Source organism: Sus scrofa, chromosome 17, assembly GCF_000003025.6.
Source record: "Sus scrofa isolate TJ Tabasco breed Duroc chromosome 17, Sscrofa11.1, whole genome shotgun sequence".
In the NCBI taxonomy this organism is placed as follows: domain Eukaryota; kingdom Metazoa; phylum Chordata; class Mammalia; order Artiodactyla; family Suidae; genus Sus; species Sus scrofa.
Genome location: NC_010459.5, coordinates 40826640 through 40853847, shown reverse-complemented (window position 1 = coordinate 40853847; position 27208 = coordinate 40826640). Strand labels below are relative to the sequence as shown.

Sequence of the window (27208 nt, the reverse complement as noted above, 5' to 3'; positions counted from 1 at the left end):
CAGCTAAATGAATAAGGTGAACACCTCTGAAACCACCATCCAGCTCAAGAAACAACTTTGCCAGCTACCTCCAAAGACTTCCACTTGCCCCACCCAACCACAACCCACTTCTTCCCCCCCTCAGAGAAACCACAATCCAGAAGGGCAAATCTTGGCTCAATATACGAGTTTCCTAACCATGAGGGCTACTGAATTGCCTCCTATACCAGCTGCAGCTCTAAGTCAGGGAAACAGCTGAAAGCAGAAGTCTTTTGTCTTTGCCAGAAATCTATGGCATGTTAAGAAGAAAGACTTTTAACAGTGTATACATACCCATGCAGTCTGCTACAAAATGATCAATAATCTTACAGGAACAGGATTAAGAACTTTCCCAGAATTGGAAGCAGATTCACATTTCAAAGCCCTATTTTTTGGGGTGGAGGCCAAGCCACTCAGGCTGCTGGCACCAAGAGGGAAGCTGTATGCAAACTGACATCTCAGACACTCCCAACACTCTCAACATTTTATCCAAATATCTATTTTCAGCCCTGGTTTTGGAATAGCACAGATGAGATTTGATAGAAGAAATCTTAACAGTATTTTCAGAATGCCAGCAGAACAACATTTCAATGAGATTTACGTTTCTTACAATGAGCAAATGGCAATTTCTAATTTCTTTTTCCAGCCTCCAGTGCCATATCCTTCCCTGTCCTCCTCTATGACCCTTATTCCACTTGACTTTGAACTTGCACTCCTGCAGCTGTGGATCCTAAATGAATAGGCTCCATTTTCGTGGCAGATGGACAGGAAAGAGTGAATAATCTTGGGAGTGGGTCAAACGAAAATGATATGTTATTCCTGGCCCAAGAATACACACTGAAGCAGGAAGCACACCTCTTTTGGACTGACAAATATCAGAAGACTCAGAAAGTCCACACCAGACACAGTGTGACATCTGGTCATAAAGAGCAAATGACTAAGAAAAGGAGGCAAACCTTACACTGCCAACGTGACCTCAACCTGCCAACATACTCCATATGGCTTGCATCACATGGCTTACTCCTTCCCACAATTTCCGGCTCCACCTCCCATTTAAAGAAAGCCATATATCTTCGTGGCAGACAGGAAGCCTAAGAATTACTCACGGATAACTGCTGAAGAAGCACATCAATTCCATCCAGCTCCCCAAGCAATTCCCTGTTTTCTAAAAGGGGAAAAAAAATAGAGGAAGAAAAAAAATGAAGCTAACTGTCAGATTTTACAGCCGTCTAACACTGATACATCAGCAAACAAAATCAATACAGCTTGACGGAGTACAAAAGCTGCACAGAGAGCGAGAGGGAGAGCAAGGGGATGCCAAAGGCAAGAGAGCTTGCTGTCATGATCTGAAACAAGCCTGGCTCCTATCCTAACAGAATATCAATACTGAGAGGGAGCCTCACCATCATTGTCCTGGAGCAATATGGCCAGCACTTCACTGCAATACAGTTTGTTGGCATCGAAAGGCATCTTTGCCTGTGGGGAAATAGGAGAAATGAGAAGAACGTGAGGGGCCCTGCTTCCTTCCCTAGGACACATTTTTCACAAGTACTAGAATCCGAGGTAGAGAGAAATACAAGTTAGAAAGGGAAAAGGCAGGTTAAGGGTTAAAAAACGAGACCAGACTCAAGTACTACATAGCAAAACAGCAAATGGCAGATGTACACAATGGCTCTCACACACCTCACACCCAGACAAGAATGTCACCTCCTCTGGGAAGCCTTCCCAGATTCCCCATTTTGAGTCCAGGGATTATTGTTAGCACATAGTACAAATTCAAATGTGAACCAGATGAATGATGGAAAGTTTTGAACTTTTACGACTAAAATCCATCATGAGGCTTCATTCACAAGCTAACAATCATAAAATCATAAATTAGCTTATAGATGATCAGAGAAGGTGAAAAGAAAGCAAGTTCTTGTTTAGATTAGTTGAATGTCGTCATAACAAAGTAGCTCCTTTTGGATTTTTTTTTTAATGCTTAAAATTTAATTTGAAATAATAAACCTATCTGCTGGTGGGCCATAATCTGCCTACTATTTAAAAAGGAAATCACATTAAATATGCAGAATTGCGTTAATATTTTAACACCCAAATTATTACCCACAGTTCTTTCCCAGCCTGCGGGCTCTGCTACTTGGAGCTGCAGAGGGGACGCATCTACTGCAGAGCCCATCCTTCATGGTCAGCCACACTGCTGCTTCTATAGCGGTGAGACTCAAGTACCTCACCATGGAGAAGGCCCCTTGGATCACGGGACACAAAGAGGAGCCAGCTTCACTGATGTGTTTTTATTTATCGTACCCTTGATCCTTAATATGTAGGCATAGAGATGACTGTTAATCAGCAGGAGCCTTGCTGCCTATCCAGGTTTTTGAACTGACGAATAATTACTGTACCTGGAAAGGACAGGGGAAGTGTTTATCTTTCAGCTAACACCTCCATCACCTTAGCGCCATTCACAGCTCTGTTTGGACATTGATTTTTCACTTAAGAAGGAAGAGTGGCAACACCCAGCATCTTTTCCGTTCTCTCTGCACATCTTCCTTATCAAGCCTAAGTGCACCCCACAGGGTTTCAGGAGGCTGACCAGGTATGACCCATCTTAGGTTAAAAGATCTGTAAATACAAGGTCTTATGTGTGCTGACTGCAAGGTATGCTCCCTGGGCAAGCTTAAGGCCTTGTTTCAGGAAATTCAGTACAACAGCCAGGTTTAAATGCAATCTGTGAAATTTTCATTTCAAGAAAAACAGTTTTATACCAGTCAAAACACAAAAGTGAAAAGCCAAGGGGTATCTATATCAGAATGAAGATTTCCTAATAAAATCACTTAACTCAAATTATTTAAGTTACATGTATTGCTAGCTTAAATTATTTAAGCCACACCAACTTATATGCAGCTTTTCAAGGGTCAAGGTTCTCATGTGAAATAAAATGCACTTAAGTAAAGGAAGCCAAAAGGCATCAGGCCACTAAAGCAATAGCCTTTCTGGTGGTTCCAATGCCTCTTGTCTTTTATTTGATTTTATAAATTCCTGTCTCTAAGGTTTGGGGAGGTTTCCTCTTTCATCCAACAAGCATTTCTTGGGCATTTGCTATATGCAAGACAAATAACTAAACATGACAGCAAATGGAGGAGAATTTGACATGAACCTGGTCCACTGAGGTCATATAAAAAATTACACTGAATCAAAATTAATTCTATCAAGTAATACAGTCACAAAAAAAAAAAAAAAAAAAAAAAGGCATGAATCTAGGCTCAGACATATCCGGATTTAATTCATGAGCTTGTACTACTATGTGACACAAAGTCTGGAGTTCCCAAACTGTGTGCGAAAGTACCTGGGACATCATACTGAATTCACAGGAGATTCCAAGGATTCAGGATTGCCAAGGAAAGCACAGTGACATCTGACACTGTTCATAGCAAGTGCATTAACCATTACAGGTACTTTTGATGACATCCTTTTTTGGTGCGAAGCTGGGTTTTGGTGGTTGTGGTGGTAAAAGAACTGTGTGAAAATCACTGTGGAATAGGAATGAAGATGCTGATGTTCAATCTGATTCCGAGGTTTAACAGGGTTTGCAGAACTCAAAAGGCACACACATCTATCGGGAAGTAATTGTGGTGTTTCAAAAGGAAATTTAAAAAATATATTTTCTTTCAATTCATACATATTTTTTTCAAATGGCTATTAAATTCTTAGGACATAAATATGTATTGTTTGGACTTTACTTTAAATGGGACTATTAGGTTCTTTTTAGCATAGGAACCTATAAAAACAGAATTACTGAGACACCAATAGCACCATAAATTAAGAATGGTCATCTAGGGAGTTCCCGTTATGGCCAACCTGACTAGTTGAACCAACTTGGATGCAGGTTTAAGCCCTGACCTCACTTGGGAGGTTAAGGATCCAGTGTTGCTGTGAACTGTGGTGTAGGTTGCAGACACGGCTTGGATCTGGCATTGCTGTGGCTGTGGTGTAGGCTGGCAGCTGTAGCTCTGATTTGACCCCTAGCCTGGAAACTTCCATATGCTGCATCTGTGGCTCTAAAAAGCAAAAAAAAAAAGAAAGAATGGTCATCTGTCACCAAAGTAACATTTCCTCAAGTGTCTTTATCTGTAAAATGGAAATAATAAAACAATATCTTATTTGGAGAGTTACTATGAGAATTAAACAATACAGAAGTACCTAACACATAGTAAGTGCTGCAAGTTTTTCTGATGACTGGTATCCAAAATATCCTGGTCAGAATCTCCATTCTAACAGGTACAAACTATGTGATTTTGGCCAAATTACTCTGCCTCCCTAACCTAGCCTAACCTCCTAACATATCTCTTTTGTTAAGTGAGACTGTGGACTAGATGGAAAAGGAGACTAATGCTTCATGTCTAGCCAAAGACAAAAGTCACCAAGAAAGTTTTATTTGTTTAAATCTCAGCTGAAGGTGACAGCCTTCAAGCCTGGAATACCAAATGGCCAAATTATAAGAACATTTAGTCAAAATCAGGAAAAAGGAGAATTCATTGAGCAGATATAATTGCTTGGATTTTGCAAAGTCAGCCAATGCGAGTTGGAACTTCTGGGGCTCTCTTCTATCCAGGAGCCTGGTGATCCTAAATCTTTCAGCTGTCAGAGTAATTACAGAGTCAGGCATAGGTTTGTACTCAGCATGTACTAGCCTTGAATAAAATTAAACTTCACCTTTTTGGAAGCTGCTGCTTTTTTGGAAAGTACAAGACAATTATGCTACCACCCGCAGCTAGAAGCTGCAGGTTATTTCTGCAGCTCACCTCTGGTACCTGGAACACATGGGGCAGGTTCAAACACATCTATAGCCCTGTACAACTGTCAAAGCAGACTGTGTCCTACAAAATCCTAACTTCTGGTCATAAGAAGCTAAGGCTTTAGCATCAACCAGTTGTGTGTGTAGTATAACGTAGCCAATTCTCCATTCATTAGCTCATACACTGAATATTGCAACTGTTTTTGAAGCAGTGTTTTAACTGAAATACAAAAAAGGAATCTTAATTTTGTTTCTTTAGAAAACAAAAAAGTTTTGGAGGTATTTTTAGCAGTACACAACATCGTTATAAGTTTGTCCTTCCCATTAAGAAGTGAACTACGACGCTGTCTCTCTCACACAACTGTTATCTGCTCACCTGTTAAACCACTGAGTGAAACCCTCTGCAATATGTTTTATCCTTATTAGCAGCACAAATTAGTGAGGTTTCATTTAGTGGATGAAGAAATCCATCAGTATCTCTACATCTGCTAGGCTACCGGTACAAAAAAGGAGACTCACCAGTGTGCCACTCACTGAGGAATTACTTGAGGACTATTGATTAAGCATGGACAGATCGGTTAAATGGCAAGGTTTTATCACGCAATGGAAATATAGGTACTCTAGGATGGGGATCTCAGACGTCAACCTGCATCAGAATCACCTACAGGTTAAACACAGATTGCTGGCTCCAACCCAAGCTGGGCAGATTCAGTGAGTCTGAGATGGGTCAAAGAGTCTGCATTTCTAGAGTCCGCTGTGGTGCAGTGGGTTAAGAATCTGACTGCAGCGGCTCAGGTTCCAGTGTTGCTGCAGCCGTGGCCAGGCAAATGTGCCCATGCCCACAGATGGTAGTATACAGGCTAGCTGAATATCCTCAAGGCATATTAACATATGTCCACGTTATAGATTTAATGGGAACAAAGGGTTAAATAAGTAGGCGTGGGGAAGACCTAGACTGTCAGAGAGGTGGGGAACCGTGGGGCCTATGATATCTTAGGCAGGGTCTTCTTCCTTAGTCCTGCCAAAATAGTGGGGGATAAATCTGACCGGATGCACCTCAGACTCTCTGGGTCTCTATTACACTCTGAAGCACGGCCAAGGCCAAGAATACCTAAAGAATCATGCAAGCAAACACGTGCCTCCTGCTCACTGCAAAGTCTGGAATCCTTCTTCACCAAGATTATTTCAGCAACACAGAAGTGGTCCAAACTGCCCCTCATCACACCTTTGGTGAACACTACTCTGAGAGACGCTCCTGCCTCTCCCCTTCCTCAGTCACTCTATGGGACAGCACTACATGGGAAAAAGATGGATGGCCAAAAGGACTATGTGAGCAAGGAAGGAGAATGAATGATCCAATAGAAATAGGAACTCAGGATAGAAATAGGAAGCTAAGAGATGAATACAAATGGCTAATAAACTGAAAGAGTTGATCTTAAAACTCTAAATTAAAATAAAACGCCAGTTTTCACTTATTACTTAAACAAAAGTAAGTTTGAAAATAACCAGTGTTGCTAGCGAAAATAGACCCTCTCACCTCAGAGGGGCAACCATAAAGGGAAATACTGCAGTATCCACCAGAAAGGCTAACGTGCATTCTGTACTTCTAGGAATTTATCCTATAGATAAACTGCCAAAAGTATGCAAGAAAAAAAAAATGTGTTGTGCATATGGGGCTATTCACTGCAGCACTGTTTATTTGTTTTGTTTTGTTATCTGGCTACACCCATGGCATGTGGAAGTTCCTGGGCCAAGGATCAAACCCATGCCCTAGCAGCAACCCAAGCCACGACAGTGACAACGCCAGATCCTTCACCTGCTGCACCATAAGAGAACTCCACTGCAGCACTGTTTTAACAGTGAAAAACTCTCTTAAACACGAGAATGGTTAATTTTGGAACCACCGTAAAATGGAATACTAGGTGCCCATTGGTCCAGTGAAGAAAATCAACTTGCAAAAGAAAATCACATACAATTCTATTTGTTAAACATACACACACTCCTATTTACACAGAAGATTTCTGAAAGGATAGATAAAATATTGCTAAGAGTGGCTGTCTCTGAGAAGTGGAACCAGAAGGAATCAGCAGAGAGGAAATTTTCAGTATAAGCTTTCTGTACCACATGAGTTTGTCTGTACTGAAGACATGTTCATATTATTTTCAGGGGTATGAAAGGCTATTTTTAAAGCACATGAGAGAAGAGAAGCGAAGAAAGACAACAGCTTGCCAAAAGATTCCGAAACTAGATCACACTGCCCAGGAATAACCATCTGTGCCAATGACCCAGTGTGGGACGTGCCCAGGGCAAAGAGAGGTTTGAGCTGCTGTCCCACAAAGCCACACTTACCTTCAGCCGCTTCAGCAGCCACTGCAGAAGACCCTGCTGGGCGGCCTCCGTACACATCTCTGGCCGGAACTCTGCCATGTTCTCCACAATAGCTGAAGGGAGACAGACACCAGTCATTTCAGAGGGCAACTTGGTTTCCATTTGCAACTAGCTTGCTCCCCTGGGAGGCATTTTCTTTCTCTTCCCATTTCCCTGTATTCCTCCCAGCCAGATGCTGTGTTGTCATTTGTAGAGTAACCAGGGAGATGTTAACTTTTTTTTTTCCCTTCAAGTTATGTTACAAGTAAAACTCATAACTGAAAGTGATGAAATTCACTAAAGGAACAAGTGAAAAAATTTCTGTTAATAGAACAACACCACAGCAGAACACACAAAAGTATGACTATCCGTCTACTCCAAAGGCCCTCTTAGTCTCACTGTGCTGGAGTCCCTGAGACCTGTGACTAAAGAGACAGGGGGCCAGGCAGAAGCCTTAAGGAAAGACATCAGACGATGAATGCACACCCTCTTTCTTTCACGACTCATCCGTTTTCAGTTCTCTTTCTCTGGACACTACAAGGGAAACAAGCACGATCTTCACTGAACAAAACAATGTGTATCAGGGGGAAAGGCCTGTATTGTCAGGTACTCAAGAAATAAATATAACCGGTCCGGCTATCTCTTCACAACAACCAAACTGCTGTTTCATAGAAACATTTTATTTTTTTTTTTTTGTCTTTTTTTGTCTTTTGTCTTTTTTGTTGTTGTTGCTATTTCTTGGGCCGCTCCCGCGGCATATGGAGGTTCCCAGGCTAGGGGTTGAATCGGAGCTGTAGCCACCGGCCTACGCCAGAGCAACAGCAACGCGGGATCCGAGCCGCGTCTGCAACCTACACCACAGCTCACGGCAACGCCGGATCGTTAACCCACTGAGCAAGTGCAGGGACTGAACCCGCAACCTCATGGTTCCTAGTCGGATTCGTTAACCACTGCGCCACGACGGGAACTCCTCATAGAAACATTTTAAATAAGGAGGCAAAAAAAAAGTGATTACATGATTATAATACTAAAAAAGGGGACATGAGAAAACAACAACTGGAGTTCCTATTGTGGCTCAGTGGGTTAAGGACCTGACGTTGCCTCTGTGACGTTATGGGTTCGATCCCTGGCCTCAACCAGTGGGTTAACAATCTGGCATTGCTGTGGCATAGGCCGGCAGCTGCAGCTTCGGTTTGACCCCTGACCCGGGAACTTCCATGTGCTGCAGGTGTGGCCATAAAAAGAAAAATAAAAACCCAAACCTCAAGTCCCATTCTAATACATCCGATGCTTTCATTTCCTTCAGGGTCCCTTCCGCTCCACACCCCAGGACATGTTATACCAAAAAGCAGAGGAGTCCTGAGCTCTCCAAGCACAATGACCAGAACAGAGTGGGTCTGAGCTCTGAGGACAAAGGGCTGAAGAAAGCACTCCACTTCCTATCTTCCTCCTTACTCTTTTGCCCGCATCAGCCTCGCCAACGGCAAGTTAAAGAATGACCAGGCAGCCCCTCAAGGAGTGGATGCAGAGCTATGGGAGCAGAGCAGCAAGGACATCCCCAAGAGATGAAGGTCAGTACAATACCTTCAATTACTTTCTTGTATTTTCTAAAAATTCAGCTCATTCATTTTAATCTCCCATGCCTTTATCTTACTCTTCTGCTTAAACTTTGGATGGCCTTCTATCATCTACTAGAATGAAATCCAAACATCTTGCCGTGGTTTAGAAGGTCTTTCACAACCTGGACAAACATACTCCTGGGGTCCCATCTCCCACCACACCTACCTCTTGCTGTCACAGTACCTCTCCAGTCTTTCGGCAAAGCCCTTGCCCATTCACAGCTTTACAAATGATACTGCCCTGCAGGAGGATCTGTTTCACATTTCTCCGTCCAAAGCACCTGTCTTCATACTCAGGCCCCACCAGCTACCTGCTCCTATCCAGCAATTCGGAAACCCTTCCTCTTCACTTCCACAGTGTTCCCCACTGTCTCCTATTATACCATTTGTCACCCTGTATCATCTTTCCTTTCTGTTCAAGACTTTCCCATCCGTCTGCCTCTTGAGGAATAGAACTGTGCCTAGTTCATCTTTAAACCACCCACTGCCTCGCACAGTGCCTGACAAACATCAGGTGCTTAATAAGGGAAAGAGGGATGACTCTCCTGAGCTGATGGTAAGGGATCAAGCAGAAACTAGGCAGCTCTCCATAGCCTGCCAGGCCTGTGCTTTTTCCATTACATCAGGCTCTTTTGATTAACAGTCAGTTAAGACTTTTGATAAGCTTGCTATTCAGCAAATTCAGCATCGGCTAACAGATGGCAATGCCAAATTCCGGCTGTAGACGAGAGCTAACCCCCAGATTACATATCGTTGTATTCTCTCTTCTCTGACTCCCTAGGTGCTATGTCTTCCTCCTTCTTTATGAAAATCTTCACAGTAGAGAGTATAAAACCACAAGAGAAATCGGTGGTAGACACAAAGGAGCTGAGAGAAAATTTAATCTCATCAAAATCTCTGCTTTTGCTGGGCCTTGTTCATTTCTCAAGCTCTGCTTGTAGATATGTCACCTTTGGTCTTATAAATAGCGAACGGTGATCAAGAGGACTACCCCAAAGCACAATTTTAAATAGGCTATTGGTTCAGCAACTTTGCACCAGGAAAGACTGGGGTGACGCAAGAAATAAGAGGAGGAAGGGAAATATTGCAGAGGAACCCACTTAAACGAACATATGATACAGTGGCAGCCAAGTTAACAGCAATATGTCAACTCACAGTTTTCATGGCAAAGTACACATAAGAAGGGAAAGAATCACTAACTCTTTTTCAAATAAAATGTCCTAAAAAGGTACAGGCACACCTCAGAGATATTATGGGTTCGATTTCAGAGCACTGCAATAAACAGTACAATAGAGTCATATGAATGTTTTGGTTTCCTAGTACATATAAAAGTTATATCTATATTATACTGTAGTCTATTAAGTGCACAATAGCATTATGTCTAAAAAAAATGTACATAACTTAATTTTAAAACACCGTATGACTAAATAATGCTAACCATCATCTGACAAGGCAGGGTTCAACCCTCAGTGTGTAAAAATGTAATACCTGCAAAGCACAATAAAGTATGATAAAATGAGGTATGCCTGTACTCAGTTGTTCAAGAGTGTGGAGTTCCACTGAAGGGAAATGGGAAGAAAAACCAAAAGAAGGGGGTTCAGAAGTTGTAAAATACACATTTTCCAAGGGGAAAAAAAAAAAAAAAAAAAAAAGATTTCATCCTGCATAGAGTTCATCCTAACTTTCAGAGGCAAAGGCAAAGCCCTGCTCAAAGAAGTCAGCAGTTTTTTGTCCAGGAAGGTTACCTACTTAGAGGATTTCTACTTTTATTACCTGTAAGCCAAACCAAAGCAGCAGCTATATGAAATTTACACAAGGGTCTTCATTTCTGAAGAGGCAGTTTGGGAGCAGAAAAAGCGAAAACCTTCCTGCTGTTGACTCTATTATGAAGGAGGAAGGAAATGAGCACCAAACCCCAAAACAAACACAAAGAAACTCCGAGAATGCTGCCCACCCTTCTCCTTACCCAGAGTGTTGTGGACGCCATCTGCCTCTTCTTTCACAGACTCATCCAGGCGCTCGAGATTCTGCACGAGCAGCGCAACCACTTGCCCGTCCACCTTCAGCAACAGAGAAGCAAAAGGAGAAGGGGTTACATATCACAAAACTGTCCCCCAAATTCCTAGTCCCATACTCAATTCTTCACTGAGTGAACATAGTAAACAACCTGCCACTGTGGTTTACGATATGCCTTCCCATCCCAATAGCTCTTCCGGGTCGTGAAGGGACACCAAGGCAAGGAACGGCAGGCATCATCACCCCGAATTTTAGACCAAAGCTTAACTTTAGACAAGGTAAAGTTCAGGGTTACAAAGTTAGTGAGTCAGGTGCTAGCACTTGAATCTAGGCCTTCTGAAATCAAGTCCTGTGCTCTTTCTAATTCTAAGTGATTAAAATACCTGACCAAAATGCCATCTTAAGTCAGTCTTAAGTTCACTCAAGTCAAAAGCATACTTCCAGACCACAGCACCAAGAGATGGTCAGTTGGGAAGTTTCCTTGCCACAATTTTTACACTGACCTCAAAATGTAGGGCTAAACTCAAAACATTCCTAAGTTTCCATGCTAAACTTCTATGAAACTATTACTTTTTTTTTTTTTTTTTTTTTTTTTTGTCTTTTTGCCTTTTCTAGGACCGCTTCCGTGGCATATAGAGGTTCCCAGGCTAGGGGTCTAATCAGAGCTGTAGCCGCCAGCCACAGCCACAGCCACAGCAATGTGGGATCCAAGCCGCGTCTGCGAACTACACCACAGCTCACGGCAGCGCTGGGTCCCCAGCCCACTGAGCAAGGCCAGGGATCAAACCTGCAACCTCATGGTTCCTAGATGGATTCGTTAACCACTGAGCCACGATGGGAACTCCTGAAACTATTACTTTTGATGAACTTCTGACTCCTTCTTGAAAACAATATTAACATAATAAAATGCTTTATGTTTATATCACATAGACTGAATTAAAAAAGCAATCATATTTTTCTCTTATTTAATCTGATTCACATAACACTTATAAGAAACTTAAGTCATACAGATGACACTCGAGAAATTAATGACTTAGCCAAGACCACACAGCTACTAAGCAGTGGCATCAGAAGCAAAAACCAAAGTGAAATAATGCTTATGCCACCTCATGCCACCTTACAGAGACGGCCTTTAGGGAACTCTGAGGCACATCAAGGAAGACAACTAAGGGAGTTCTCATCATCGCGCAGTGGTTAACGAATCCAACTAGGAACCATGAGGTTGCGGGTTCGATCCCTGCCTTTGCTCAGTGGGTTAACGATCCGGTGTTGCCGTGAGCTGTGGTGTAGGTCGCACTCGGCTCGGATCCTGCGTTGCCCTGGCTCTGGCGTAGGCTGGCAGACCCAGATTAGACCCCTAGCCTGGGAACCTACATATGCCGTGGAAGCGGCCCAAGAAATAGCAAAAAGACAAAAAAAAAAAAAAAAAAAAAAAAGGAAGATAACTAAGGAAACATCTAAAAATCCAGAAGCTATTATCTACCTGGTAATAAACGTTTAAGTCATAGCCAATAAGTAAACCCTCACTGGAAGGTAAGATCTGCTGTATGCTTGTGGTATATCCTTTCTCTCACTGCCTCAGTTTCTTCGCTTAGGAAATGGGAATAAGCTGTAAAGATTAAATGAAATTATGTGACATGCCCTACCCTGAGTATGGCTCAAAAATTACGTACAGAGGTTGAATCTAATCCTTTATTTCTTCTGATACCTGATTATTCACTGTTCTTATCTCCCACAGGCTAAGAAAAACTCAAATGCTTTGAAGGCAGGCATTGCACCCTTATTCATCTTGGCATATTTTCAAAGTCAAGTGTAATACTACATATAGCAGACATTCAGTAAATTTGCTAAATTTAAATAAACTGATAAAATACTTTTGTGTACAGTAATCCTATATATGTGTGTGTTCATATGTGTCTATATATATACACATACATGTCTATACACATATGTATATATATAGACACATACACATATGTGTGTGTGCATCTCCATTTACTCTCATGTAATCCTTACAAATTTTACAAGTGAGAAAACAAAGGTCCAGAGAGGTTAATTAGCCTGGTCAAAGTCACAGAGCTTGTGATAGAAGTGACAACTCCAAGACTATTTTTTATCATACCCTGTCACTTCAATGGGGGGAAAAGGGGGGGGGGAAGGAGAGAGAAGGAAATGATCTCATTTGACTCATGATTCTGGAACACTTGTGTACAAGGCACTCTACAGACACAATTCAAACTGAGCCTGAGGATGGAACAATGGCGAGCGAGAGAGGAGAGAGAGAAAGAGAGAGAGAGAGAGAGAGAGAGACTGTGAAATAAAGCCTCTTTGCTCTTTCTGGGGGGACCTAAGGGAAGCATCTGGATGGGGAAAAAGCTGAAATTAATTCGTAAAACCTGAATCACAAATGAATTTGATTCTTCTAGGCTCTCCTTTATGCCTGGTGTGAGGGGCAGTGAAAGACATTAGCTGCATATTTGAGGGGCTACTGATACCAGAATTGAGAGCTCCTGTAAATATAAGAAAGAGCTATTTCCCTCTCTTACATCAAGGAGATAGACAATCTTGCTCTCAAATCTCACAGCCAGCAAAAAAAAAAGCTTCACCAAAGAAATCCACTGCAATGTTTTCCCTAATTAATTGGACAATTTGGGTATGTGAGAGAAAACAGAAAAACATCTGGGGGAGAAACATGAGCCATGGCACAGTTTGTTTTTCCCTAAATCACCCTGATTGACTTATAATCTCCCGGAATCCTAAAGCAGCAGACACTGCAACTCCGCTGGGTATCACACTGCTTCACCAGTTTCAACTGCTTACTGCTGCATTATCTGCATTATTTCCACCCCCTCCTTCCTTGATTCTTAGTTATGTTACCCGTGTCTGCTGTCTGGGAAAAGTAGTGGAGACAGTGGCAGTAAGCAAAGCATTCAACTCCCAGAACTGAATGATTACGGGTAAAGGGTATCTGGCTGGAGGAAATCTTTTTTCTTGCTACAAAAATCTAACTTCTAACAGACAGCCTTTTTAAGCTTGCAAAGTGTGAAACTTTATGTTTAGCTGGGTTAAATGCAATTTTATCTGACTGCAGGAGGGTCAAAGCAGTCAAAATAGATTTAGCTGAGCGGACCCCTGGAAAAATATTTATGTTATGCATAGCTCTGGATATCATCTAGTGAGAAGCACAAATTAGCATTCTGTCCCTCTACACCCCTGGGTCTACCACCTTCACGCCTATTTTTTTGGACCTTGTGACCAAGTCTGAAACTAAAAACAAAATCCTGCTTAGGGATTAAAGCATCAGCTAGAGCAACCCTAGCCTTGGAAATCATGACTGTCTAAAGCCTGACGTTTTCTGATAAGTCACTGGTTATTTCCGCTTGTTAGCAGGTCTCCCAAACAATATTCCACCAGGTCCTACTGAAATTAAGTTCAAGGGCATGATCAGTCACACTTTTCCACTTGACCAGAGAGGGTAGATACAAGGAAAGAAGAGGAAATAAGAAAGGGACAGATGAGGAGAGATGAGAGGGTTTGAAGGATCCTTTTTTTGTCTTGTAGAATCTGTCAATAAGCTTTCTCAAGAGTCGAGTTTTTCTACCTGCTATAGTTCTGGAGATTTCACATTTAAAAAACAATAACCTCCCTCTTTACACACTGAATCCTGACCAAGCAAGTTCTGAAAACACACATGGTGATAGGGTGCAACTTAACCTAATATAGTTTAGCTTCCACTCTTGTCCCTCTAGTCCACCATCTACACAGCTCCCAAGAGTAGTCTTTTTAAAATGTTAGGTCAGACTATGCTACTACTCCCTTGCTTATGATCCTCCAGTCGTGCCGTTCACAATTCCACCTGCACTTACTACAAGGCCTACAAAGCCCAGTGTGGTCTGGCCTCGACCAGCACGTGCTCTCTCCCCTCAGCCCTGCTGCGCTCTGATGGTACCAGCCTTTTTTCTGTTCCTCGGGTATGTCAAGATCACTCCTTGCCCTCGGTCATTTCTGAATGGCTGGTTTCTTCTTGTCATCCAGAACTCAGGCCTGTCCTGACTACGAGTTCAATGAGATTGACTCTGCAGTTGCTCTACAGGACATCACGCTATGCTCTCCATAAACAGAGGTGCAGTTTTCTTGTTTGCTTACTTCCTGTTTCTCCCTACACTAGAACATGAGCTCCACAAAAACAGACTTTGCCAGTCTTGCTCACTGCTAGAGGCCCAGTTCCAGAATCCAGAACATAGGAAGCATACAATAAACATTTAGTGAATGAATGACCAAATGAATTTTACTTGGGAACAAATACAGAAGGTGAGGATGTTAATAGAAATGAGAAGGGATAAAAGGGACAGGATCCAGAAACGTACATAAGTACCCTTAGAGCAACTGAAAACCTGCCTGCCTGAGCCTCACCTGAGTAGCACAGATGCACTGCCTACCAGCCCAAGCCAAACCAACATGGGGCTTCAAAGTTTCACATCTAGGTAGGGCTAATTGAGGCAAGAATGGGTTTAGGGCAGTCTCCTGGCTCTCCACATCAAAGCCACTTCTTCGAAACTTTTTTATAGCAAATGGTGGCTCCCAGCCACACTGCCACCTCCTCTGGCTGAGACGCCTCCACGTCCCCCACATGGAAGCCTCCCTCCAGAGGTCATGTCCAATGCCTGGGGATCTGCAGCCCTGCCTGGTTCTTCCTCATCAGAAGGGATGGCGCCCTCCTCATTTCCACAGACGCTCGCATCTATCACAGTTGTTCTTAATACTCTGCCTTGCATTTGCATTATCGTCATTACTTATTTCATTCTTTTTTTTTAGACTAAACATCTATCCTCCCATGTCTCATGTAGGCCCACACCCTTCAAATGCTTGAGTATTTGTTCAAAACCCTTTTTTTTTTTTAATATTTGTTGAAATGGGAAAAAAAAATGTTGAACTCAAACATTCAGAAATATTTCACTGAGTGGCATGTGATACACATCATTTTAACTTGACATTTATTAAGTATTTAGTATGTCCCAGACATTAACACCTTTATGAAGATAATGGCCAACATTTATTGGGGGTTTACTCTGTGCAAGACACTATTCTAAAGACCAAGTAGCTCATCTATTCCTCACTTCAGTTCTGTGCAACAGGCTCTACTTTATCTCCATTTTACAGAAGAAGGAAATGAGTCCAGAGAGGTTAGGTAACTTTCCCAAGGACACACAGCTGGTAAGCGACAAAGCCATGACTTTGGCCACTCCCCTGATGGGGCTCACATCTCAGGAAAGACAAACTTATAAACAGCTATCTTTAAGCCCACGCGGCAGGCGCCAAGACATAGAAAGTGGTAAGGGAACACAAATTCTGCTGAGGTGATGTGTCTGAAAAAACTCAAGAGAGCTAAGGTTTAGGTGAGGCTTTAAAGGATGAGTAGGAGTACTCCAGAGAGCCCAGGGGAAGCAAAGCTGAAAGCAGACGTGAGCAAAGATATGCAACTGCCAAGCACACGGCAAGTTTGGGGACTAGTGAGCAGGGAAGTGACTGTAATCTAATAACGCTTCTCAGGAGTCCCAAGTCTTCCTCAGAGAGGCATGTGGAGAACTGTCATCACAGCACATGTCCTTGTGTTTCCACTCTTCAGAAAAGAACTCATTCTCCAGGCTACCAAAACAACTTGTTACAAAGCACAAATATTCACCTTTTGCATAAGCAATAGCAGTGGATGTGAACCCAGTTCTAAACCCCAAAGATCCCTGAGAATACCAGGACAGCACTCTCTCCACACAAATGTGCTATTCTATTGCTTAGGACTTCCAACTGGGAAAAAGACCAAGGCAATAACTGCAAACTGCACATCGCAATAAATTCTGTTACATGCCCTCTAGCCTCTGCTCACGCAATTCCAAGCCTCCAATATTGGCCCCAAATTAAAACTACGAAGACAACTCAACCCTTGTAATATCAGAATACTTATCAAACTTCTTCCTGAATGCAGCGCAAGGGTAGGAAAAAAACAGATGGAAGACCACCGATCAGCTCTGCTCTCTGATATTTACTGATGGCTTCGGACTGGCTGCAGACAAGCAAATAATATAGGGGAGTCTAGAAATGCTCAATTGTTTGTGATTCATACCAGCTCCAGCAGTAGAAAGCTGTAAGAGTCAAAATCTTAAAATAATAAAAAAAGAAACTAAACTAAACAAACAGAAACCCCTGTATAGCAGCTACCTAATGGCTCCCCAGGCTGAAGAGGAACTGTTTCTTTCCAAACAAACAATAAAATCTGCAAGACCCAGCTTTTGTTGGTGGGCTTGGCAACACAGAAAACACAAAGGGGGTTTCTGTGTGAATTGCTGTCTCTGGGTTCGTTTTACAGGCAACAGACAGGCTAGCTGTTCCTCTCTCGTCTCCTCTATTCACACAGGCAAAGCATGATAATTAAAATCAGCCCAGGGACCAGGCAGGAAGGCTCATTCAGGGCCACTGTAATTAACCTCTGGAAGGTAAGACTACACAAATGACACTGTGGGGACACAGGGAAGGAGCAAGTGCCAGAGCCTTCCTTCAGATGCTCCTCCAAGCAAAAGGACACCGAGCATCATCTCTTTCTTTCTGCACAGTGGCTCAAAGGGAAAATAAAGGTCCCGAAGTCTGCAAAAGTAGTGGTCTGCTCTAAGAAGGAGCTTGAAAGAAAAATGGCCATAGAGGGAGTTCCCGTCGTGGCGCAGTGGTTAACGAATCCGACTAGGAATCATGAGGTTGCGGGTTCGGTCCCTGCACTTGCTCAGTGGGTTAACGATCCGGCGTTGCCGTGAGCTGTGGTGCAGGTTGCAGACGCGGCTCGGATCCTGCGTTGCTGTAGCTCTGGCGTTGGCCGGTGGCTACAGCTCCGATTCGACCCCTAGCCTGGGAACCTCCATATGCCGCGGGAGCGGCCCAAGAAATAGCAAAAAGACAAAAAAAAAAAAAAAAAAAGAAAAATGGCCATAGAAATTTTCATCATACTCAGTCACAAATGGCCCTGCCAGACTCCAGCCTCGCTCTTCTCACATCCATGGGCTCTCAACCCATTCATTCACACCAAATGCCAGCTGCGAGCATAGCACATGGGAACCTTGAGAGAGGGGGTGAGAAGAGGGTGGGCAGGGTAGCACTGGGGTCTCAGAATCATGTAGGGCCCTAGCGCCAGTCATTCTGAGTTAGCAGATCTTGAATGGGGACAGAAAGTAGCCGAAAGAGCAACCCCAGGTGCTTCTAATACAAGTGGCTGATTCCATCTTTGATGAACTCTGCAAACTGCATCAAAACCAGTACTTGCTAACATTCTTAACCAGAGAGAAAAGACCAGACAGCAGAGGATACAAGAAAGGAAGGAATATCGACAGAAACTTGAGGGAGATAGCATGGTGAGTGGACAGAGCTCCACAGGCGGTATCAGAACTAGAGGCGGGACCAGACTCACTCCGGCCACTGGCCAGCTGTGGGGCCTTGGAGCCCTCTCCTGTGATGGAAACTGCTGGGGGAAGTCAGGACTGCAAGAGCTCTGCTCAGCTGTGACAGGGACCAGCTCAGCGATGCACGGAAGGCTTCACTTCCGCAACTGGGTCCCCTCATGTGTAAAGTGAGTTGATGAGACTGCATCAGCTCACCTCACGTGTAAATCCCTTTTGATTGGCTGCTGCCTGGAATGACAGCTAGGAAGATTCCCAGGCTTTGCCTAGGCGCCACAAAAAGGAACAGAGAAATGGACTGACCCTGTCTTCTACAGCAGGGGCTGCTACCCAGCCTGGATCAGCTAGGTTTGTTCTTGTCTTTGACATTTCCCAATTCCCTAGCACTAAAAGCAGTAATAATGACACCTGTCCTCACCAGCACTTGGGATTATAAAGCCCCAAGGAAAAAAGAAACCCTTTCCTGAAAAACTCTTTGTAAAAAGGTCAGAAGCAACACACTGGGGGCAGGGGAGCAGGAACATGGAGTCAAAGAGAACACGGATTCAAATCCCAGCTGTGTGACCATGGGCAGGTTGTTCTGCCTCTCTCCACCTCACTTCACAGCCATAACAGAACAGAACAGCAATAATGCCCTTCTGAGAGGATATGGTGAGGATTCAGTAACGTATAAGGAAGGAGAAAAGGCCTGCCTACAGCAGATATTTAATAAATGCTAGGACTCGGAGTTCCCACCGTGGCACAGTGGAAACGAATCCGACTAGTAACCATGAGGACGCGGGTTTGATCCCTGCCCTCACTCAGTGGGTCGGGGATGTGGCGTTGCCGTGAGCTGTGGTGCTGGCGGCTGTAGCTCTGATTCGACCCCTAGCCAGGGAATTTGCATGTGCCGTGGGTGCAGCTCTAAAAGCTAAATAAACAAATAAGTAAATGCTAGGACTCTACAACCCCTTCCCTAATACAGTCCCATGTCGCCTTTTACTTTCTTACTCTCCTCATTCAGTCCAGCCTTGCCACAGAGCGCTCCCTGAGCTCACCCCCTGTCACTCACAGAGATGATGCGGATGATGCCAACACCTCACACACACCGGCAAGACCCGAGGGGGATGTGAAACTTACCAGAGCATCAATGAGTACTTCCGCGCCCTCTTCGCTCTCATGGAGGGTGTCTATGTCTGTCAATTCCTGAAGCAGATCCACCACAGCTATGGACACATGTGAACGATGTTAAGGATTAACATGTACGTACCAAAACCCTACTGACGTTTTATTAAAATATTTGGTTCCCTTCCACTTCCTCGTCAATCACTTCATAGTTTACCTTTAACACACTCTAGTTTTATTCACATCTCTTCAACGAGGTTCTACTCACAGTGGGCGTTCAATAAATGGTGGTCATTGCTTCACTGCATCTCATTCCTTATGCTGCCTTCCTGGCAACTTATTCCATATGTTCCCATATGTTTTTTATAAATTTCAAAACTTCAAATAGATCCCCTGAGAGGTTGCTTTTCCACTGAAAAATAGACCAACACTCTCAATCTTACCTCATAATTTAAATTATTGGAACTCAGTATAGTCTTAACTACCTTACACAGTTCACCTTCAAAGATGGTGATGATTTCTGAGATGAGATGGCTGGTGTGCACCACAGAGTCTTCAGAAATAGGGCATCACAAAACAGGTTTCAAACACAGAGAAAAAGGATTTACACTGGACTGTGCTGGACTCCACCAACCTCCCTTCCCCTTAAATACCATGTAGCTTTGGACATAAAAAGAATGCAAAAAATGATGATGAAACACTAGGCAAAAAATAGAGAGAGAGGTACAAATAATAAAAAGAAAACATAAAGGAGAGAAAAAAAGGAGTGATGTTTAGAATTTGGAAGCCAGAACTAAACTAAGTTTCCCTCCACTTCCCTTGGAGACACACACACACACACACACATCTTGCTCTGTCAACCAGCATTTACTGAATGCCTATGCTAAATAATGCACTGTGATGGTGATAAAGGCAAATCCATCCATTCTGGGTCAAGTTTCCTCATCAGTAAAATGAGGAAGTTAAGATAATCAAAGACATTTAAAAAATTATATACCCCAGGCACTTACCAACATATAACAAATGAGGAATACAGAAAACCTGAACTGCAGATGTCCTGAAAAAGGAACAGTCAAACTGAACTGGGAAATTAGGGATCATTTGCTAGAATATGATTGGTCAGAAAATAGACAACTAGAAAGTTGAGGGCAGGTAGGCTAGAAAGCAAAACATCAGGAAAATGGACAGAGACATTAGCATGTACAAAGGCATAAGAAGAGAAGAAAGAAGATTAGGGAGGAGAGGGGAGGAGAGAAGGGAGGGAAGAAAATTATAACTAGAACTATATGAAGAAAACAATATTGTGAAAAAAATCTAACAACTGTGTGCAGGAGGCACTGAAGTATTGCTGAGTGTTGGGGTTGGGGGTGGGCAGATGGGGGTGTGGGGAAAATCTAGCCCTAATGGAGGAAGACCTGTTTCAAAGCTACCACACACAAAAGAAACCCGAAGTGGTATGACAAGGGTCAGAATCAGGGAAGTTTCACTACAAACTGGGAAGAAAAAATAAGAAAGATACAGGATATATTAACAAGAACAATAGGACTTGCTGATTGCCAACGGATGTTCTGGGTATTTTATGAATGTCTTTTGCTAAAAGGAAAACTATTTCAAGGTTCATCTTATTTATCTATAACTGACCAGCTGACCATCATGAATAAGTAATTAAGCTTTTTGTGTCACAGTCTTTCCCACTTCAAAGTAATATTTATCCAAAACATGGGAGTGCCATGAAACTCAATGTGTATAGAGCTTAAAAGTTCTTTGGACAAAACTCCTTCATGCTTATAGAGTCTTTATTAATGAAGTAACCAGAAAGCTGTTAACACAAAAGGCCATGTATCATATTTGACATTTAGTAAACAAGATACATAAATTGAGTTAAAAAAAAAAAAAAAAGCTACCAAACTAACCCCTAGAAAATCTGACCAGTAGGAATCAAACACTCTCTACTCGCCATCATAATGACCACCATTTCTAAAAAGTCATCATTACACCAAGTGCTGTGCTACTGAATTCTCACAAGAGCATTATAAGTGTGATCTCCATTTCCTGGATAAGAACGCTAAAGCTCAGAGTGGTTAAGAGACTTACCTAAAGGTCACTGCAATAGTAAGGGAGAATGTTAGGCCCATTTGATTCCAAAAACGATACTTTTGTCACCACTCTTCATATTAATGCACGGGGACTATAGAACAGGTTTAAATATGGCTAAATTCTAGCTATCGACCCTTCTGTAATCACAGAGAAGAGGACTGCCTTTTATTTCCACCATAAATTATTAAAGGCCCAGGAAAAAGAACAAAATGACAACTCTCCCTCATACTCCTTACCTAAGAAGCTCCCATAGTTATTCTCTTGAAAAGTTCTTGCCTATGAGATGTAAAAATCTTCTTTATCCACGTGCTTATTTAATATGCATAAATATGACCACATTTCATCCATCCACTCATCCATCATCCATCCACGGTACAGTTAGATGTCTACAGGACAAGGATGTGACTTGGGCATGCGGTAAGGACTATCATTATATCCCTTGGATAACAGCATGCACCACTAACTATTAACTAGTATGCAATGACTATTAATTAAACAATAGCCTCAAGAGACAGGTGGAATACATGTGAAAGAATAATAGATGAAGAGTTAAAGCAAACTTGAGGACAGAAGTATATTTACCTTTCTTCCTATCTTAGTGAACTGAGCAATCTCCAAATTATTACCAGTTACGTAATCTTGCTCAAGCCCCTTTATTTCCTTATAGCTAAGTTTCCTCATCCGTAAAAAGGTAGCAATGTCTCTGCCCAACCTGTCTCACTGAGTGAGATATATCTCATTTACATAAGGAATAAATGAGGTCATGTACGTCAAAGAGTAAGTCAGTCAAAGTTCTGAGAAAAGAAGAAAGCACTATAATAAAGATTGTTGTTAGTCAAGTCTTCCACAGAATGGCCAAGACCCTCACTGTTGCCTTCATTTTTTCTAAAGCCTCTAAAATCTAAAATTTAAGCTAACAATAACAAGATCTGCTCTTTCTGGGTCACAACGGGTTGGAAGATCCGATTTTACATTTCAGCTATGCCACAGACATTCAGATTGATCAAGTCCTTTTTCAGCCTCCGAGGTCTTATGGGACAGGGATATTTTTCTTTGATTACTCTTATACCATGCTCACATATGGGTCACATTAAATCTGGGAACTTTAAAAAAAAAAAAAAAAAAAAAAGGAGTTCCCGTCGTGGCGCAGTGGTTAATGAATCCGACTAGGAACCATGAGGTTGCGGATTCGGTCCCTGCCCTTGCTCAGTGGGTTAACGATCCGGCGTCGCCGTGAGCTGTGGTGTAGGTTGCAGACGCGGCTCGGATCCTGCGTTGCTGTGCTCTGGCGTAGGCCGTGGCTACAGCTCCGATTCAACCCCTAGCCTGGGAACCTCCATATGCCGCGGGAGGGCCCAAGAAATAGCAACAACAACAAAAAAGACAAAAAGACAAAAGACAAAAAAAAAAAAAAAAAGAAAGAAAAGAAAATTTTATAATGGTGGTGGTTTTATATAGGAATAGAATAAACATCTTTTACCAAGAAAAGTCATTTCATGTAATGATCTCTTTGCTATCTCTTTGCCTACATTCCTCCTCAGTTGAGAAATCAAACAAGAAATCAGTTACCAGCTACCAGGTCTGGTAAACAAAACAACTCATCAATCCCATCGCTAACTGATTTTACATAAATTCCCAACTTTCACCAAATAGCATCTCAGCAAGGCAGTAATGAGTCCATAATTGTAATCATCAACTCCCAGGTAATGTAATCTGACTCAGAAGATAGAGGTCATCTGAAGGCCAGGAAGAGGAATAGGAAGCGAAACTAAAGATAGACAGATGAACTCACAATCTTGATGAGAAAATTCAGCATGGTCTGCCACCCATCCAGCATTTCTTCCCAAGAAGACTCTGGGCATGGGTGATAGGTTTTTCCACTGTAGTTACGATTTCATTTCACAAGGTAAAAGGCTCTCCCATCCAAGTGTAATAGGAAAACAGAGAGCCTGTCTCTCTGAGAATTACTAAAACACAGTTTTTGATAGCCTATTTTGTCATGTAGGGTAGAAAGGCCAGCCCACTCACTCTCTCTGTACCTGTCCACTTCTGGGGCAATAAGCTAGTACAATAAGAGTTGAAGTAGAAAAGACCAGTTGGGCACAAAATGGTCCATAATACAATGGCTTTGGGGAAAAAAAGAGAGAGAGAGAGAGAATGTTTACTTTTATTTTTTGGTTCTAGATATTTGGTTTTTGGCCTGATCTCACATAGAGTCCTGGGACAGAAATAGAGCATTAATTTATTAACTCCAATGAGATATGTCCATAAGGAACAATTTTTTTTTTTTTTTTTTTTTTTTTTTTTTTTTTTTTAAGGGCTGCACCCATGGCATATTGAAGTTCCCAGGCTAGGGGTTGACTCGTAGCTGAGGCTGCTGGCCTGCCCCCCAGCCACGGAGACAGCAGATCCAAGCTGTGTCTGCAATCTACACTACAGCTCATGGCAATGCCAGATCCTTAACCCACTGAGCGGGGCCAGGGATCTAACCGGCATCCTCATGGATACTGGTCAGTTTAGTTACCACTGAGCCAAAACGGCAACTCCAGTTATTATTTTTTTTAAAAGATAAAGAGGAACAAAATGTATTAAGTAGATGGCTTTTTTAAAAAGTCATTTCAATGAGGCTTCTTTAAGAAAAATGATGGGTCTAGATTCAGAGTATATAACTGATTTAATGAAACAAATTCGGGGTTTTTACAAAGCTTTTTTTTCTTTTATTCCTACACTAGACGGTCATTAGATATAGTTCAATTAAAGCAGATGAACTTCTAAACACAGGCAAAATGATTTTTTTCCTTTTAAAACAGTTGGCATAGAACTATCTAGAATGAACTTAGACTCTTAATTTTATCCCAATCCCAAATCAAAAGACTAATGAGGGAAAAAATGTACTCATTCAACCTGTATTAAGTATCTACTAAATGTGAGTGGGCAATATTGTGCCACAAGGGAAATGTCCAAAGCAGGCCACAACCACCCTAAACGTCTAAAGATATGAAATTCAGCTAAAACTCAGTAGTAAGATCAAAAGTTACATTAAGAGGTCATTTTCCTAGATTGCTATTTTGGCACTTTTTACCTAATCTGACTTAGTTCAGAGCACACTTAAACAGCTCAAAAAAAAAAAAAAAAAAGGTGGCTGATCAATACAGATTATCAGAGAAGTTAGACTACTAGAGGAAAAGAAGTAAATTCTTTTCAGTGTAATTTTGAGTTTAGAAATATCAAGATGAGAATCGCTCTTAGCAAAACAACAACTTGAGATAGACAAGTCTCGTTAGTGCTTGCAGGAAAGCACTGGAGCAATAGCCGAGTCTCTCCCAGTCCAATTAGAAGAAAGCCCTTAGGAGGCTCAAATCCTATTCCTATTCTTGCTCATCAACACTGGGTCTCAAATGCAAGGCACCCTGACTACCGTACACACCCTCTGGGATAACACGGTGTGTCACAGTCAGTTTGCTCCACATTAGCATTCTCGGACCCCAAACTGTTCCAGTCCAATTGATCTCTGCTTGACCCAAAAAACACCGAAACTGTCTGCTCTTTATTTTCCACTTCCATGGTAATTCTTCACACAATCAAACAGGATAATTCTGCAAGTCTTCCTGTCTTTATAGAGTCTGAGAAACCTAAGCAGTAATTTAGAAAAGAGTAGTGCTAACAACCACTCCCTAAAACTATTCCAGACAAAACAGAGCTGTCCCATTGGCACCCGATGACTAACAAACCTCTCCCTTCCTGCATCTTAGTATGCAGCCCACTGTACTGACGCCTTAAGTTAATAGTACGAGACCTCATTTTTCTGAATCACATATGGGTGGAGAGAAAGCAGACTTTGAAAAGCTTTGGTTTAGATTACTCAATATTTTTTATTAAAGAATAGGGCACTTAGCTGGGAAGCAGTAGTCATAATTTTAAAAATAAATAAATAAAGTCAAGGACCCATATACTTTTAAGCTTATAGTAGCTACACAGCACATCAGCTTCCAGCATGTGAGGAATGGCCATTTCCACTGCCAAGGCAGAGACTGTGAAAATAAACTTGAAATGCACACTAATCTCCACATCTATCAAAAGCTCACCCATCTCCAATGCCCAATTCCCTAATCACTGCCAAGCCAGAGATGACCTACGTTTTCTCAGAACTCCAATGGCACCTCCTGAGCATAACACTCCAAGGGCACTAACCACAGTAGTGTGAGTGTTTTTGCTATTAACTGGAGTTATTCTTTCTTGTTTCCTAACAGGGCTTATCACACAAAGGAGTAACCCAATAAATGCCATGATCTGCCACAAGGACGTTAGAAAGGATCCTACTGACTCATCACTCAAATCAAGAACACAGCAAATGACACACAAAATGAGCTCTTTATGAATTTCCTGCTGTGGTGATTTTTTTTTTTTTCTTTTTTTGGTGACAGCAGAAGGGGTGATCAACCACCATCTGGGGTTCTAGCTTCCCCTTGTTTTATTCCCCCTTGTTCCTTTAGGCAAACTGAGTAAATCTGGCTTAAACTGGGCCACAGAACTGACGGCAATACCTTAAGAAAATATCTTTAAATGTACCTTTGATTTGATTTTTCTGTAGAAACACTCCAAAAGGTTCACAAGAAAAGGGCTCTAAACATGTTTGAATGATTTACTTTAAAGGGAAAATTGTGTTACAAAGCAGTATTTCTAAAATGCGGCAGCTGTTGGAGCCCACCTTGTTTTGTGTTCCCTCCTCGTGCATTCAGAGCGACTCTTCGACACTGCGTGAGGGGTGTGCCCCTCCCTCTCTGCCCCTCACCCCCAGAGGTGCTCTTCACAGACCAGAATTCCACTCCACAGCCAGCCGATGGCTGGGCTCCAGCCTCTCAAGGGGAGAGACAGGCACAGAAGCGCTGACAAGCCCTCACCAGCAGCAGTGATGCAGAGCGCCAGAATAAACTCTGAAGCTGCTTCTCACGGTTGAAAGGACGAGGCACAAGCTGTTTTCTCACATCCTCTGCCTCTTAAGGTTACAACAAACCAGACTCTGATCCAATTAAAATCCCTATAGTTTATGTTTTCTCAGAGAAGGACAAAGCAAAGATGACCTGTGTTCGCTGGGAATAGGACCAGCCATGTATGGTCTTGGGTGATAAATGAAGAGTTAAAAAAGATTAAAAATTTAAGTCGTGACTGCCATGAAATTGTTTATTCATGGTAAGGTGTTTCGGGCAGTTACAGCTGTACAACAGTAAATTGTTAACAACCGTTTCCTGAAGAAAAATTTCCATTATAGATCACAGATAAGACAAGAAGCAGAGTGCAGTGCTACCAGGAGATCCACGTTCCAACTGATGGAGGAGATGTTAGGTGCCAAGTTGAGAAGACCTACCCTTTCCTGAAACCACTTTCAGGAAAAATGGTACTTTGAGGAGGATGACATTTACCCTAATTGCTACGTCTAATTAAAATTAGGTAATTGAAAAAATTTCAAATGCACTTTAAATCCGACATAGGGCATAATTACAAATCAGATTTTAAAAAAATATCATTAGGGCAGCCGGGTGAAGGTGAGCAGACAAGAGGGGAAAAAACAGTTTAGCTAGCAGAAAACAGGAGGGAAATGGCAGTCTGTCAAAGTTATTATAGGGGGAGGTTTTGTTTTTTTTTTCCTCTCTCTTTTCCTTTTTAAAGACCAGAACTTAACAACTTGGAACATCTGTGCCCTTGCCTTTCCCAAGTATGCCGATGTCGAGCACACTTCTTGTGTCAGTCTTCTCCCCAGC

At 42.3% G+C, this 27208-nt stretch overlaps 1 protein-coding gene across 1 annotated transcript in view; it reads right to left on the bottom strand.

The window, feature by feature from the left end:
• CTNNBL1 (beta-catenin-like protein 1) overlaps nucleotides 1–27208 on the bottom strand; it is a gene marked incomplete at its 5' end in the record, with an annotated part of 138913 nt that overhangs the window by 94997 nt on the left and 16708 nt on the right. The window contains 5 exon segments of the mRNA NM_001315760.1: nucleotides 1125–1183; nucleotides 1422–1494; nucleotides 7160–7251; nucleotides 10763–10856; nucleotides 19368–19465. Coding sequence (NP_001302689.1) covers nucleotides 1125–1183; nucleotides 1422–1494; nucleotides 7160–7251; nucleotides 10763–10856; nucleotides 19368–19465 — 416 coding nt within the window.